Raw genomic sequence first — 15,116 nt, 5'->3', positions numbered from 1 at the left:
CTGAGGACTGTCTGTGTGTAATGCCATACTGCGTGTTGTGTAACGCCTCTATACAAAGTAGATAAGTAGAGAGCTAGAAGTGTGTGCGGGGTGCAAATGCAAGGACAAAACAATCGACCACACACATACACACACACACACACACAAACCCACACACACATGCACGCAAACGCAAGCATGCCCAAACACACACTTACACACACACACACAATCACACACACACAGACACGCATACACACACACACACACACACACACACACCCACACTAACACACACACACACACACAGACTGACACACAAGCAAACATGCTCATCCACGTACACACACACACACAGGTGGACACACACACACACACACACACACACACACACACACACACACACACACACACACACACACACACACACACACACACACACACACACACACACGCACACACACACACACACGCACACAAACACACGCACACACACACACTCACAGGAACACACAGTGAGCCTCACCTTGCGAAGCCGGCCGTGGTGGGTGCCCAGAAACACCACTGTGTGATTGTGCACGCTGTCCACGGCGACAGAGCTGAGACCTGTGTACTCAAAGAGAGGTGTGGCCCTCAGGGGCCGGCGCAGAGCCAGGGGGTGCTGCAGGTGGGCGGCCCCGCAGTCCAGCTGCTCCGGCTGGAGCTACGGCACAAAGAGGAAGAGAGACCAGACGTGAACCGGAAATCAAACCACAGCGATCCATCACCATGGTTCAGGCTCAAAACCAGTCGAAACAGTTCCATTGGATTTCCCTGTAGTATCTTCACTGTGTGACAGCATGTAACTTTAAGGAATCACGAAGTGCCAGTGCAAAGAGAAAGGGAGGGATGATGGATGAACCCCGATTTAAACTATCCATGGGAGATACACAGGAGAGTTTGAACGCAACGCACCGCGGAGTGCCTCCAGGAAATGGGAGGTGAAGGAGCAGGTTAAATATGGAATAGTCGGAGAAGGAAACTGTTTTATTGCTTTCCCCTTGTGTGTTGACTGTAGGACAATGTGTGGCTTTAAGAAAAACACCATAACTGCCCTTAAAAGATTTTTTTTTTGTAAGTTGACCTTGTCCATTATTACATGACCTTGACAGACTGAAAGTCATAAAACGGGGTTTAAAGGGGCTTAGACACTGGTAACTCTGAACATTGGTCAGAATCTCATTTGGAACGATAAAACACTTGCATGACTACACAGAAACGCTTGGATAAACACGGATATCTATGGGGACTTCTCAGAGTATTTTAGAGCACGCAGAGGCGAAAGCGGAATTAAACTGTGATTGATATTTAAAGCATTCTTTCCCACGAGCTCTCCACCCCCCAGCCTCTCGACTCTTATCATAAATTGTGTCTTTGCTCTCTGCGAGTGTTGCCCTTCGCAGTCTACAAAAAGGATTTCATCCGCACAGTAAACTCCAGCCCAGGGTTTCGGTTTGATACACAAAAAGATTAAACGTTATAAACAATACAAAAACAAGAATGCAAAAAAAACTGAGCCGGTGTCTACCCAGGAAATGTTATTTTGGTGTGCGCGTGTGTGAAGCGTAGACGACACAAGCCCAGTAGGGAGGACGTCTTTAGGTGACCTTACACAGCGAGTATCTGTCTCCAGACACCCAAACAGAAAACAAGCCTCCAAACTGTCACTCAAAACGTTACAAATCAAAGCAGTATTTTTCTTTTAATAGAAATTATTGTAGTTTGTTTTTTATATATCTACTTGGATTCCCTTTCATTTCTCCCTATGCAAATGACTCTCTCTGTCTCTCTGCTTTCTCTGTCTCCCCTCTTCCTAGTCTGCCTCTGTCTCTCTTCTCTCTCTATCACTCTCTCTGTCCCCCGCTCTCTCTCTATCTCTGTCTCCCCCCACCCATCCCCCCTCGGATGTGAGAGCTAGCTGGATGATCGTGCCGTTCCCATAACCCTCCGAGTGTAACCAAGTGCCTGCCGCTATCACGACGCCTCCGACTCGTGACCTTAGTTTGTTTCCTTAAACCTCTAGACCCCCCACGTGGACGGGGGTCATTTAATTGTTATAGCCCCTTAAGCCTAAATAGATAGCGCGCGAGAGAGAGAGAGAGGAAGAGAGAGAGAGAGAGAGAGAGAGAGAGAGAGAGAGAGAGAGAGAGAGAGAGAGAGAGAGAGAGAGAGAGAGAGAGAGAGAGAGAGAGAGAGAGAGAGAGAGAGTGAGGTTTTAATTGCCAATTAATTCATGGCTACAAAGGATTAATAGATATAGGCTACCACTGTATAATTATCCGCACATTGCCCGAAGTAAATACATCACAATTAGCCATCGATAACAATTAATTGTATTCCAAATATATAATCTAATGGTTAACGAAAAAGTCCACTTGGTGTTATTTTTTCTGTGAAACTTGTAATCACTGCTGCTTACCACCAGATTTCCCTTCTGGATGCAGGCTGCGCCGGAGCCCTGGATGACGCTATCCAGCACCTGCACGTCGCTGCTTGGCGAGTTGGAGCAGTTCCTCCGGCCCTGCCGGATCGCCTCCTCGATGTCCCCGAACCTAAAGGCGCACAGGGCAGACTTTCTGTCCGACCTGGAGAACACTCCGAACAGGTAGGCCTCTGCGCCCTGGCCGCGATCGGTGTGGATGTCCACGGGGTACACTGACAGCAGCCGATTGTATATGTTCCCACTTAATCCACATTGCAGAGGCATCTGGATGTAGGACTCCGTGAGTTTCCTGCTCTCGGGGCCCGAGTTGGACTTCCTGGGTTGATCCGTGTCCAAGCAGATCCGCGCCAGGATGCTGTTGGGCTGGCTCTCCTTGTGCCCCGTCTTGGCGTCATTGTTTATCGCGATATACGAGTACGTCTTCTGCACGAACGCGTGGACAAAGTTGAGTTTGTTTTTAGTTTTAACCTCCTGTTTTATTTTGAACACGTTGTCCTCTGACGGGTTGATGTCATAGGTAAAAAGTCTGGATAAATCCTTGATGTTCAGAGAGCGGATGGCGATCTCCGGCGTGTTTTCGAAGCGCAGGTCCTCCTTGCTGTGGTTCTTGGGGAAGAACGCGGTGCCGGCCCCGGTGTAAGTGGCTCCCACCAGGAGCCGGGTGTTCCCCCCGTGGCTCCTGAACACCAGGCCCACGGTCGAGGCGTTGGGATGGTTGGCGGCGATGTTGAGCATGCTCGGAAACACCGTCTTCTCCCCCTGTGGCGGGAACTCCACCGCGATTTCTGAGATGTTCTCCAACTTCCTGAGCTCGCAGAAACCCTGGTACACCGAGCCGCACACCACCACCACCCCCTGCTCGGGGTCCAGCTCCAGCAGCTTGTTGTAGTTGTCCGTCAGGGACTTGGGGTGTTCGCAGGGCGCCTGGGGCAGCTGCGGCGCATGGCACAACAGGTTGTCCTGCACCGGCCCCGTGCGCTTCTCCACCTCCAGGCTCAGCGTGCCGTTCAGCTGGTATATGGTGTTCACGGCGGCCAGGTACACGTTTCGCGAAACTTTGTCTACCACAAAGTTATTGGTGCGGTTCGGAGAAGCGAACGACTCGTGGATCTGGAGCGCGCTGGCAAGGCGCGGGCCGTGGGCACTCCAGCGCGTTCCCGACGCGAGGAGCACCGCGAGGAGCAGGGCGACTACCATCTCTGTCGAAGGAGGCATTTTTCCTTCTGGCCGGCTTCCGCGTGTTCTGCGCCGAGGGGTGCATTGAGTAAAGACTGAAATGCAATGTTTGTTCCTACGGCGACAATCCGAGAGGAAAAGCTGCTTCCTGCTCAACGCCTCGACCCAGAGTGACGTGATGAAGCGGATCGTGCTTCCTTTTCCTCGCCACAGCTCAGAGCTGTGAGCGCAGGCTGCCTCTGTCTCACCCCCACCCTCTCTCTCTCCCCCTCTCTCTCTCTCTCTCTCTCTCTCTCTCTCTCTCTCTCTCTCTCTCTCTCTCTCTCTCTCTCTCTCTCTCTCTCTCACGTCTCTCCCCCTCTCTCTCTACAACGTAGCGTGAGCTCCCCAATTAGAACAGCACTATTGTAATTGGATCTGGTTAAAATATGAACCATCATCCTGGCTCTATTCTGACACACAAGAAACGCATTTGCGTTTTGATATTAAAGCATTTTTACGCAACACATTTTTTTCCCATAGACATTTTAATCACACACTCTTCATTTATTTTCAGAGACCGCGGCTTTTAAAGGATGGACGGATACGTGAGACATCGGAGGAAAGAGATCTCCTTCTGTAAAAGGGACCACTTGATCACTGCTCCTCAACCTCTCGGGTTCCGCTCGTCCTCGGGTTAATGACAGGTCGTTCGTCCACCTCCTGTTCTCTGCTATAGTCTCTACTCTCCAGTCTGCGGGATTAGTTCTGTAGATTGGTGAAGATACGCTCTGGGCACATAAGTGCCGTGAAAGTGCTACCAGATGGGCACAACAGCGCACCTTTCCCTGGGTTTGACATTCACTTCTACTCTGAAGAGCTTTTCGCCGGTTGTGGCTCATAAATATTCAAGCGCAACACATGTTCCCCTTTTAGAAATTCGTGAAAAGGTTCAGATTTCTGTAACGACTTAGATGGAATATGCCTTGGGTCATATGGGAGGGAGGGGGGGGGGGGGGGGGAGACACGTCTCCGAGAGCTCAATTGTCGGAACGAATATTATAGTGGCATGCACGATGGCAACCTGAATGTAACGAGTTATTCAGGCATTAAGTGCTGCTATAAACTAAGTAAATACATATATTGAACAAAGCTCACGCTACATTTTTGCGCAATTTCTTTAGCTTTGTTTAACTCAGATTTCCCTTCGGACACCCTCTCTTTCCCACAGGGTCTGTGCCCCACCAGCACTAGCACCACCAGCACCACCGGCACCGACGCCTCCACTAGACGCGCTACTATTTTGACTGATAAGTGCGTCCCTTGTTTATCTTGGCGCGCCGCCATGCGCATCCAATCTGCCAGGGGAGAGTGCTCAGATAAAGCGCACAATTATGACCCCCCCCCCCCCTCACACACACACACTTTAGCAACTAAACCACCAGGACCTTACCACCCGGCACCATGTATCTCATGTGCTTAGGTTTGGGGATCCAGTGCGTTTTGAGGGAGATAAGCGGGAGAGAGTAGGTATGGTGGGGCTCAGGGCTGTCAGATATCAGATATCAGGGCGGAGGTGTGGCTGAGCTCTGCGGGTTGGCTATACACCGAAATCATACATCACAACCGATGGAGGTTGTGAAATAAATTATGACGTGTATTTATACATTCGTTTAGGTGCGAATGTATTAGTGTAGTGGTGTTGAGATGTTGATGCCATTTATGTTGAGTTACTGATATCAAGATATATGGGTATTACCTAGGCCCAATCAATTATCATGGGAAGAGATCCAGCGTGGACTGCGCAGCTAACAATACAATTAAATGAGTTTACTTGACCGCTCTATTTCCCGATAAGATTCCCCCGCGAGTGGGTGTGACCACACACTTCGCCTTGCTTGGAGAACTGAGGCAAAGCCACTTTAACACATGCAAGGCTTTATACCGCCACCTAGAGGTTTCCTCGCGAACGTGCTGACTCAAGAAAGGGCGCAGCTAAAAAGAAAACACACAAAATCTGTACTAATATATATAAAAAAAAACGACAATCCACCATAATTTATTCAGGAATGCACTTTATTTATTCCATACTTAGAAAAGGACATGAGAAGGCACTGGAATGGTTGAACACATCCCTAAACCTGCTGTATCACAGGAGTCACTGCAAGGTCAAACTGGGGGGGGGGAGGGGGGGGTCCAAGGTCAGGCCCACGTCGTCAATGCTCCTCTGCTCCTCACCACGACCACCACACAATGGAGAAGCTCAATAAACACACAGGCCACCGCACGTCTCACTTCAGTGCAAGCGAACCCCACCCGTCCATGTGTGGAGCAACACCTAACGTCGCCGGTGATGAGTCGCTCAGTGAGGCAGAGCCGACGGGGGAACCAGGACCCGAGGGTACCCCCCCACCCCCGACCGGGACTACCGACTCAAACAGCTATTCCCCTCCCAAGTATCAATCGAAAACACTTCTGCGCCGCCCGCCTGCCCTTTCCCGAACCTGGGTAAGGTTATCTCTGGCCGTGTGCTAAAGTGCGGCTGTACAGTCCAGTCCCGAGTTTTTTTACCATCTGCTGCTATCTCCCATTGAGCCACTCATTGAGTGTGTGCAAGTGAACTTCAGAAGAGCGCAGCCATCCTGCCCTGACCTGCCTTTGAGCAGACGGGGGGGGCGGAGGATGAGGCCGGGGGTTGAACCTGGGGACTCTCCAGTCAAAGGGTGAAATACACAAACGGGAGAGGTTTACTGACGCGCGCCTTATTCACAGATGGCCAAGTCCATTTTTGTAATGACATTTCAACCACCGCTAATATCTCCCCAAGAGTTTAAGCGTGAAACATTTCTTCAACGTCGTGTCATTTGATTAACGATCAAGGACAACCTCCAATACTCTCTCCTTCTCTCACGCCGAGACGGGCGTCAGACTGGAAACATGAGATGGATTAGACTTTTCTTTTTGTTTTAGTATTTTTTACACAGGGAGAGCATATGAAGGATTGGGCAATTTCCTACACACAGACACACACACACACGTCACACACACACACACACACACACACGCACGCGTAAACATTCTCGCACAAACGTACAAACACGCACACACACACACACATCCAGGGCAGTGTACATCTCAACAGACATGATCACAGATGATATGGAGGAGCAATCCATTCCGTTGCGATTAGAACTGGGAGTGAATAAGCACCAGTGGTGTATAAAGTAGAATATTTCATGTTTTTTTCCCCCCACATTGTGGCTACATACGGCGAGGTCAAAGCAATTGTCCCGGCGATGATACCTCCGATGTAGTCCACCCCTACTCTGGCCCGTCTTCACTGTTATTATCATCAAGAACCGATCGCTCTAATCTCTTCCTAATGAGAACATGCAGGTTTGCATGCTTAAATTTTGCACAAGACGGCAGATTTGCTTCTGAATGAATAAGCAGTTTCTGGGATCCGACGGTTGTGTGGTAAAAAGTGGTCCATCAAAGCTTCTTCTCCTGTACAAACAGGCTCCGCTTTTCATTCATGAGGGTTTCACACTTCATGCCCGTTCTTCAAACAACTCAGTCTCTATTAATTTAAAAGAAAGGAAGAAAGAAAGAAATGTTAAACGGTGCAATCGTTTTTTTTTTTAGTACAAAGAGTAAGGAAGCACAAGGAGTCTCTAGTCATAAAACGCTGAAAAAGTCTTGGTCGTCCTTCATGTACGAGGAAAGGTTCTTCTCGCTGAGGGAAATTCATTTGAATAAAAGGTGGAGGAAAATCTCTGTGAAAATCTTGCAAATGTTCCTTCATCCGAAATTGAAAAGGCATCCATCACGGACGTGCGGGGACTCTGTGTCGAAGGCACCCAGTCGAGGGATCATTACTTCATGCCTTTACAAAAGGGACCACAGACGTGAAAATACCCCACGGATTCCTGACTACGCCCTGGCTCTCGCCGTGCCACGAGAGGGCCATAATGCTACATGGTACTGAATAAAATAACGCTGAAAATAAAATAACATTAGAAAAAAATAAGAATAAATCACAATGTGCTCGATGAAAACTAAAAACAGAATGACGCCGTGTTCTTTGAGGAGTAAGAACACCAAATAGCTCGTCACCTACAATGTAAACACAGTCTCTCCCTTGTGGTGGGGGCAGCCCCCCTTCCCCCCTCGTCTCTCTCTCTGCAGTCCAGACCGGCCCTCCCGCGCGCGCGCGCGTGCCTGTGCGTGTGCGTGTGCCTGTGTGTGTGAGTGTGTGTGTGTGTGTGTGTGTGTGTGTGCTCAGCCGATCGGAGCTCGTGTTCGGTGCTGGTCCACACGGCCCCCCCCCCCCCCCCCTAAATCAAACGGGCGGAGGGTACATTCTTCTCCTACGCTTCGGGGATCGAAATTGCAACCGAAGGGGGGGTCGCGCTCCGCCCTCCTTTCCCCGCCGGTGGGTTAGTTTACCGCAGCGTCGCCTCGGCGACGCGGGGGCTGTTGGGGGCCGTCCCGTCATCTGGGGGGCTGCAGCGCCCGGTGGGTGTACCCCGAGAGCGCGTCCCAGTTCCTCCAGAGGAAGGCCAGCAGCACGATGAGCAGCAGCGTGGTGAGGGAGCGCGTGCGCGTCTTCATCAGCGGCACCACGCAGTTGGCCACGGTGGACACGAACACCAGCAGAACGGCCATGAGGGCCAGCAGCACGTTGATGAGCTTGCCCAGCAGGGTGCGCGCCGTGGCGTTCTCCAGGCCCTCCAGCTGCACCACCTGCTGCTGCTGCTGCTGCAGCTCCATCTTGGAGATCCGCGTCTGGCACGCCTCCAGAGCCTCCTGTTGGGGAGGGACGAGGAGCAAACGCCAGAGGGTTAGACAACCACGCCTACACCGAACACACCTACACCGAACACACACGCACTTTTAATGCAAGATGAATTGGATGGCAAAGCACAGCTTTGCCATCCAATTCATCTTGCATTAACAGTGCGAGTGTGTTCGGTGTAGGCCACCTGGAAGGCCAATCCAGACCCGGAAGCTCTGGGTTGTGTATACCTAGTTCACATTTCTTGTCTTTATAAGCCATACAAGAGAAACATGGTTGGTACAGGGATTACACACTTAACATAAAGAGGATAACAGCGCCCTCTGCTGCCAGGATGGATAAATGCAGGAAGGTGACTAATGCAAAAAGTTATGCAAAAGTAAGTTTCGTATTACTGTATCGAAAGCTATTGTGGACCGGATTGCGCATGTACTTTATATAGATGCTGTTCCCAAAGCGTTTCCCGTTACGATGAGTCAGGGAGTTTGTATGTTTAAAAACTATTTCATGGAAAATCCCTGGGTGTCCAACTCTGGATTAGAAATTAATCATGGGACTTGATATCCTGTGTGTGTGTGTGTGTGTGTGTGTGTGTGTGTGTGTGTGTGTGTGTGTGTGTGTGTGTGTGTGTGTGTGTGTGTGTGTGTGTGTGTGTGTGTGTGTGTGTGTGTGTGTGTGTGTGTGTGTGTGTGTGTGTGTGTGTGTTTCCTTCTGCGGTGTATACCTGGATGTCTCTGGCTCTCTCGTAGGACTGGTAGGCGATTTTCTCCTCCATGCTGGCCAGCTCCTGTTTCAAGTTCAGGATCTCATTCTGATGAAGTTCAGTCAGGTCATTCAGCTGCTCCTCCAGACGCTCACACCTAAACACACACACACACACACACACACACACACACACACACACACACACACACACACACACACACACACACACACACACACACACACACACACACACACACACACACACACACACACACACACACACACGCAAACACACACACACACACACACACAGAAAGAAAGACATTTGAGGATAATTGGCTTAGAGATGACTCATCTTCTGATCCGACAGACCAATCACAGACAACCATTGGATGTAAGATGCCCAATAACAGACCCTATTAGTAGAAGAAAATAACATGCGGTAAATGATAAAATGATGAGTGAGGGCAGTGGCGAGCCAGACAGTAGGAAAACAAGTGGAACCGTGACAGAGATACCTTTGATACGACCTCATACTTGTGTGTACAGTGACAACACGGATTAGTAATGGTGTACTCATCACACGAGAACATAAACAAGCATGCCGCTGTGCGCTACAGGTCAAGCTCAGAATAGACTCAGCCAATCAGAAAGTTTCCCTTTGAAACAAACACAACGTCACAAATGTCTGTATGGGTTATGGTCCACAGTGGACATGGTCCAAGCAGACCAAATAAAGGGCTTTCTAACCCTGGGAAAGAAAAGTCTTGTTCCTAGCTGAAGGGTTTAACATTGAGCCTTGTGGTTCTTTTCTTTCACTCATCCGCTGTCTGCTTCTCCTCCTTAGACTGATACTTACACTCATTTCAGTCGGGGAATGTCTACTGTGTTACACCACATAAAAACAGCGTATGTGTGGTTTTCTTAACATTCTCAAAGTACTCCAATCAACAGTAAAACACTACAATAAACACATTTTAACTATGTCCAATCCTCTTCAAGTCACATAGCTGACTTATAAATACTTAGTGGGACACGGCCCGCACATAACGGCCCCTGTCCTTTACCTAACACAAGGACTAGAAATAAGTACCCGATTCGACAACAACATATCTTCAGGTCATGAAGACGGTTTAAGTAAGGTACAAGTCTTCACTCTGACACAACCGTGGATCACGAGTGACCCCCGGCCCCCTGCCTCCGGCTCCTCACGTACCTGAAGCGCTCCTCCTGCAGGGCCTGCATCACCACCGCGTAGTCCCTCTGGTAGTGGCTCTTCAGGCCCTCCAGCTTCTCCTCCAGCCGCGTCTGGCCCACCCTCAGGTCCTGCACCTCCTGCAGCAGCAGGTCCAGGTTGGAGCTCTGGCTCCTCTCCAGGGTGATCCCCTTGGAGCTGGGCGGGCCCCCGGGGGCCCCCGTGATGCTGTTGGCCCCGGCGGAGCCCGACGTGGCGCTGGAGCAGTCCTCCTCGCTGCCGTACTTGGGGCTGGAATGGTAGTGGTGGCCGACGCTGCCCAGCGAGCGCCCCCCCGCCCCGGCGGCCCCCTCCTCCCCGGCCGCCGTGGGGGGCTCCTCCATGGAGGCGATGTTGTCGGCGCTGCCGAACTTGTTGCGGATCAGGGAGGCGATCTCCCGCGGCTTGGAGACCACGGCGCCGGCGGCCGAGTGCGTGGCGTGGGAGATGGTGGACAGGCCCCCCTTCACGCTGTCCACCACGCCCCCGCTGAAGCCCGTCACCTTGGCCCCCACGTCCTTCAGGCCCTGCTGCATGTCCCGCAGGACGTCCTTGGGCTGCCGGGGGATGCCGTTGTGCTCCACCTCCCGCAGCTTGCGGTGGTAGTGCTCCAGCTTCCTCTGCAGCTGCTGGATGGTCTGCGCAGACTTCTGGTTCTTCTTCTCAAAGACCTGGCAGGCACGGGGGGGGGGTGGGGGGGGAAACAGGTTGGAATAAGAGGGAAAAAAACATTGGTCGGGCTGATCTGCCTCGATATGATCGGTACGGCATTATAGCGTCTTCGTGGGATACGAGAATCGATACACTTGCGCCCCAAACATTTTTTTTCCCCCATATATAAATATATTAATAACATTTTAAGACTCAGTTTGGGCCATGAATAAAAGGCAATATCCATTACTTTAGCTTTTCTCATTGTCATTTCGTTTTCATATTTAGACACATAATATATCCTGATATATCGTTAGAGGATTGTCTTACAATGTATTGATTATCGCAGAATGGCGCCGTTATCGGCACCGCGGGCCGTGTATCGGTTCTGAGATGTCTCGATTCTGAAACGTTTTAGCGCGGCCGCGGGGACTCCTCATAAGAGGGCCAGCCGAGGCGCGGCGCCTCCCGTACCTGCTTGATGCGTGAGCTCTGCTGCTTGTCGGCGTTGTTGGCCAGCTTGAGGTACTCGGCCACGTTGTCGTCCCGGGCCGTCTGCTCGATCTTGATCTGCTCCGTGAGCTTGAGGATCTTCTGCTGCAGCTGGGCGATGGCCTGCTTGGTGCGCTGGGGGTCCGGCGTGGCGTCCTCGGCCCCCGCCAGCGCTCCGTCCGCCCCGCACGACAAGCCCAGCGGGGACTGGGCCAGGCCGCCGGCATCCAGCCGGTCGATCTGGAGACGGGAAGGAAGGGGATGTTAGGGGATGTATTTTTGTTCTGCTGACAGGCCGTAAACAGGGCCTCTCGTGACGGGGAACAGCGGTGGAGGGTGTTACTGTGGGGCAATTCCCCTCAAGAGGAGACGAAAAAGAAGTAAGATACCAGTTCCTTCTGTGGAATGGATACCTATCCGTTTCTGTGAGAAATTAAAATGAAAATATCGCAAAGCATTTTCGTTAAACACCTCCCCCCAGACCCACCCACACCCACACCCACACACTGTGTTTAGAAAAACTGTACAGTATTTACAGTGCAGTTGATTCAATTAAAATTAATTAATTAGCATTAAACAGTGTACGGACAGAGGTGCAGCTATAATCAAGCCCCTCAGAAGAGAGAAGACAAATCAATAAGAAGATAGGACAGTGGATCCATATCGACCTCTGCCAACGTCTGACAATCCCAAGCAAAAGCCAAGACTCCATATATGGTAATACAGGTGTTTTACGCATCCGCCTCAATGCTTGGTTTAGTGGCTGCCAAAAAATGAGTAATATGATGACAAGCGCCTCTGTTGACAAATCAAAGCTCACGGTATCAGGTAAAAAAAAAAAGTGGTATTGGATTATGATAATCTTATCAGACAGGTCAATCTTCAGAAATAAGACTTCGCACTCGCAGCAGGCAATATACACATGTGATATCTGTCATTAAAAAATAAATAAAGCAGAGCGCATCGCGTCTCACCTTCCCATTCCGCAGGCGAAGCAATTGTTCCCAATGCATTTTCTCCAAAGAGATTTTATACTTCCCACTTTCATCAATCGGGCGAATTCTGTTAAAAATCATTAAATTGATAGGCACGAACCCCGAGCCGTGTGTTGCCCGGCTGCCGGTTGTGCTCCAACTGACTCCTGCCCGTCGGGAGTCTTCAGCCTCACCTGAAACCGTCTCCCCTCGCGTTTGTTTGGCTCCGCCCACAACTCGTCTACTCGCTCTAAACTGAAACTAGGTGACATCATCCTCTGAGTTCGAGTCAAACGCCAATCGTTGTTATCCGCTCGTGCTCGCTCCCTTAAATATAGCTCCTAGGCAAGCCAAATGGCAACATCCGGGAACTAATTAGAAGTTAAGTCAATGTGTTGATAATAAATAATGATTTAACGGTCATCGTTTCCACCAAAAAGAAATGATCACAGACCATATCCCCGAGCTAGCGTTCTCTCGGTGGGTCTATCACTGGAAGTTTTACAAAGAAGCGCTGATATAACCCGAAATTCATCGCAACCTTATCTTTTTTTTAGTATCCTTTGAGACAAAAATGTACTCGATCCAGTTGGACATGACTGTTACAGGGCACTGTGTATTATATATGTGAGGTTTGACTTGAACTTTGTCTCTTGAGTTGCCAGCCAAAAGAAGAAGTCTTGGCACAGAACAAGAATAACCAGTACCGTTCACAATGCGCGCCTCCCTGCCGAGGGCAGTGTGATACTGTCTGCATCCGGGCTGATCTACGAATATCTAAAGTGGGACTGCTGCTACGACACTGCCTATTTTCAACGGTGTTTCTGAAACAACCCCTTAGTCTTACAAAACAATTAAAATCTTCGATTACAGGAAACTTGACTTGACTTGAGCAAATTATACTGTTTCTCGATGCCAATTAATAATATGTCTCTAGGTAGACAATACATACTGCAGTATATGATCAAAGGCCGTGGACTAATTTAAAGGAGGAATTTAAATGACACACCTAATCAATGTGGTGGTCTCCTGAAGAGCAAGAAATAGATAAAAGGGTGCAAAGGAACACTGTTGATTACTCTGCACTGCAAACAAGTTAACCCTTTACCAGCTTCTGATAAGATGGGGCGGCTCACAGACACTGACACATTACAATCATACTAGTTTGGTTTGAAAGCATGATAAACATACATTAAGCAGAGTTACGTACAACTAACTTAACAATGAGCCCACACAGACACACACATCCATGTTAAAAATAATTCATCAGGTATGTTCGACAGGGTGTAGGTTTGTTTCATCCAGCAATGTGTATGTATTCCCTGTCATTGGCTTAAGGTCTCACTGCCAAACAGGTTCCATTGAAATATGAGACCATGATGTCATGTTGGCATAGCTCGATAATGGCTCATGTCCAGCCATGCTTTCGATGGACATCATTCCCAGCAACGGAGATGGCTTCATATTTGTAAATGTGTCTGTGACAGAGTCAGCTGAAGGGGGACATGTAATTTATCAGTGATTACAGCTGAACATGTTTATTTGCTGAGCCATTATCAGGGAAGGAGAAGAAGAAACTTGACACAAACACACACACAGAAACCCGCACAGATATACACACAGACACAGACATAGACTTAGGCAGAGTTTTCTCTCTTCTAAGCTTGTGTCTGTCAGTCGGCCTGATGGGTTTGGCTGTGCAACCGTCTGTAAAGCAGAGGGAGCTCCCATCCACAGGAGGCCTGTTCAAAGCCTATCCAAGCCTTTGCAGACAGACCAATTGACAAACATGTCAAATGAACAGGCATTTGTCCACCATTCTCTGTTAATTAGATGTGTGCTCTATACGTGCAGTTTTATGTCAAACACAGTTGACATACTAGAGGCGGTTCACCATGTTGTGTGCTCCCGCATTCGCACACACCCTTATGCACATTTGCACACACCGATGTGCACACTCACACGCACCCACACGCACACGCACACGCACACACACACACACACACACACACACACACACACACCACACACACACACACACACACACACACACACACACACACACACACACACACACACACACACACACACACACACACACACACACACACACAGTTACATAGAACTTATTCAATATCTAGTTTTAAGTATAATGTTACCGTTGAAGGCGATCTAGACCTTGATCTAAATTATTGAAATACTTGCTTATTGTTTGCAATGACAAGAGAGCACCACAATACAATTAATCATATTAATACAATAACAACAGCGTCAACTAGAAGCCGGATTTCAACATCAACAATTAATTATTTTGCGAAAGGAAGTACAACATAGCATCTTATACAGGAGGTTGACGCAACCCTCTGGCATTAGCTCTTTCCTCAAAACCTGTGCCTGAAGTTTTGTGTATCACATGTATGATAATGAAAGCATGAAAATATTTAATTATAACTTAGTTATACTTATGGTTATTAAATAAGTTATAGCAACTTTTACTAACAATTCATAAAAAACAATCAACAATTATGCTGAATAATTGGTGGATAAATGATGTCACTGTCTATAAAATGCTAGATTTCATCAGCTTTCGTTATTGTTGGCAAAGGAGTTGAAGCAGATCAGCAGGTGGAGGGATAAGACCTGTAT

The 15,116-nt window shown here is 49.2% G+C and overlaps 2 protein-coding genes across 6 annotated transcripts in view; both read right to left on the bottom strand.

Annotated features, from left to right (window-relative positions):
* The window catches only part of plxnd1 (plexin D1), a 47,671-nt gene extending 43,831 nt beyond the window's left edge, over positions 1-3,840 (bottom strand). The window contains exons 1-2 of the mRNA XM_056592870.1: positions 2,438-3,840; positions 506-682 (exon numbers count right to left, since the gene is read on the bottom strand). Of these exons, the coding sequence (XP_056448845.1) occupies positions 506-682; positions 2,438-3,676 (1,416 nt within the window). The 5' untranslated portion in view covers positions 3,677-3,840. The remainder of the gene's footprint in view (positions 1-505; positions 683-2,437) is intronic.
* A 1,354-nt stretch (positions 3,841-5,194) lies between these two features.
* tmcc1a (transmembrane and coiled-coil domain family 1a) overlaps positions 5,195-15,116 on the bottom strand; it is a 40,510-nt gene continuing 30,588 nt past the window's right edge. For 2 of the 5 annotated variants that reach the window (XM_056592790.1, XM_056592798.1), the window contains exons 5-8: positions 11,479-11,736; positions 10,336-11,024; positions 9,139-9,274; positions 5,195-8,425 (exon numbers count right to left, since the gene is read on the bottom strand). In XM_056592790.1, the coding sequence (XP_056448765.1) occupies positions 8,111-8,425; positions 9,139-9,274; positions 10,336-11,024; positions 11,479-11,736 (1,398 nt within the window). In that variant the 3' untranslated portion in view covers positions 5,195-8,110. Of the gene's footprint in view, positions 8,426-9,138; positions 9,275-10,335; positions 11,025-11,478; positions 11,737-12,470; positions 14,472-15,116 lie in introns of those variants that run through there. The other 3 variants (XM_056592807.1, XM_056592816.1, XM_056592822.1) reach the window with 3 other exon arrangements.

Source organism: Gadus chalcogrammus, chromosome 1 (genome assembly GCF_026213295.1).
Source record: "Gadus chalcogrammus isolate NIFS_2021 chromosome 1, NIFS_Gcha_1.0, whole genome shotgun sequence".
Taxonomy (NCBI): domain Eukaryota; kingdom Metazoa; phylum Chordata; class Actinopteri; order Gadiformes; family Gadidae; genus Gadus; species Gadus chalcogrammus.
Note: the sequence above shows the minus strand (reverse complement) of the source record. Positions and strands in the feature narration are given on the sequence as shown.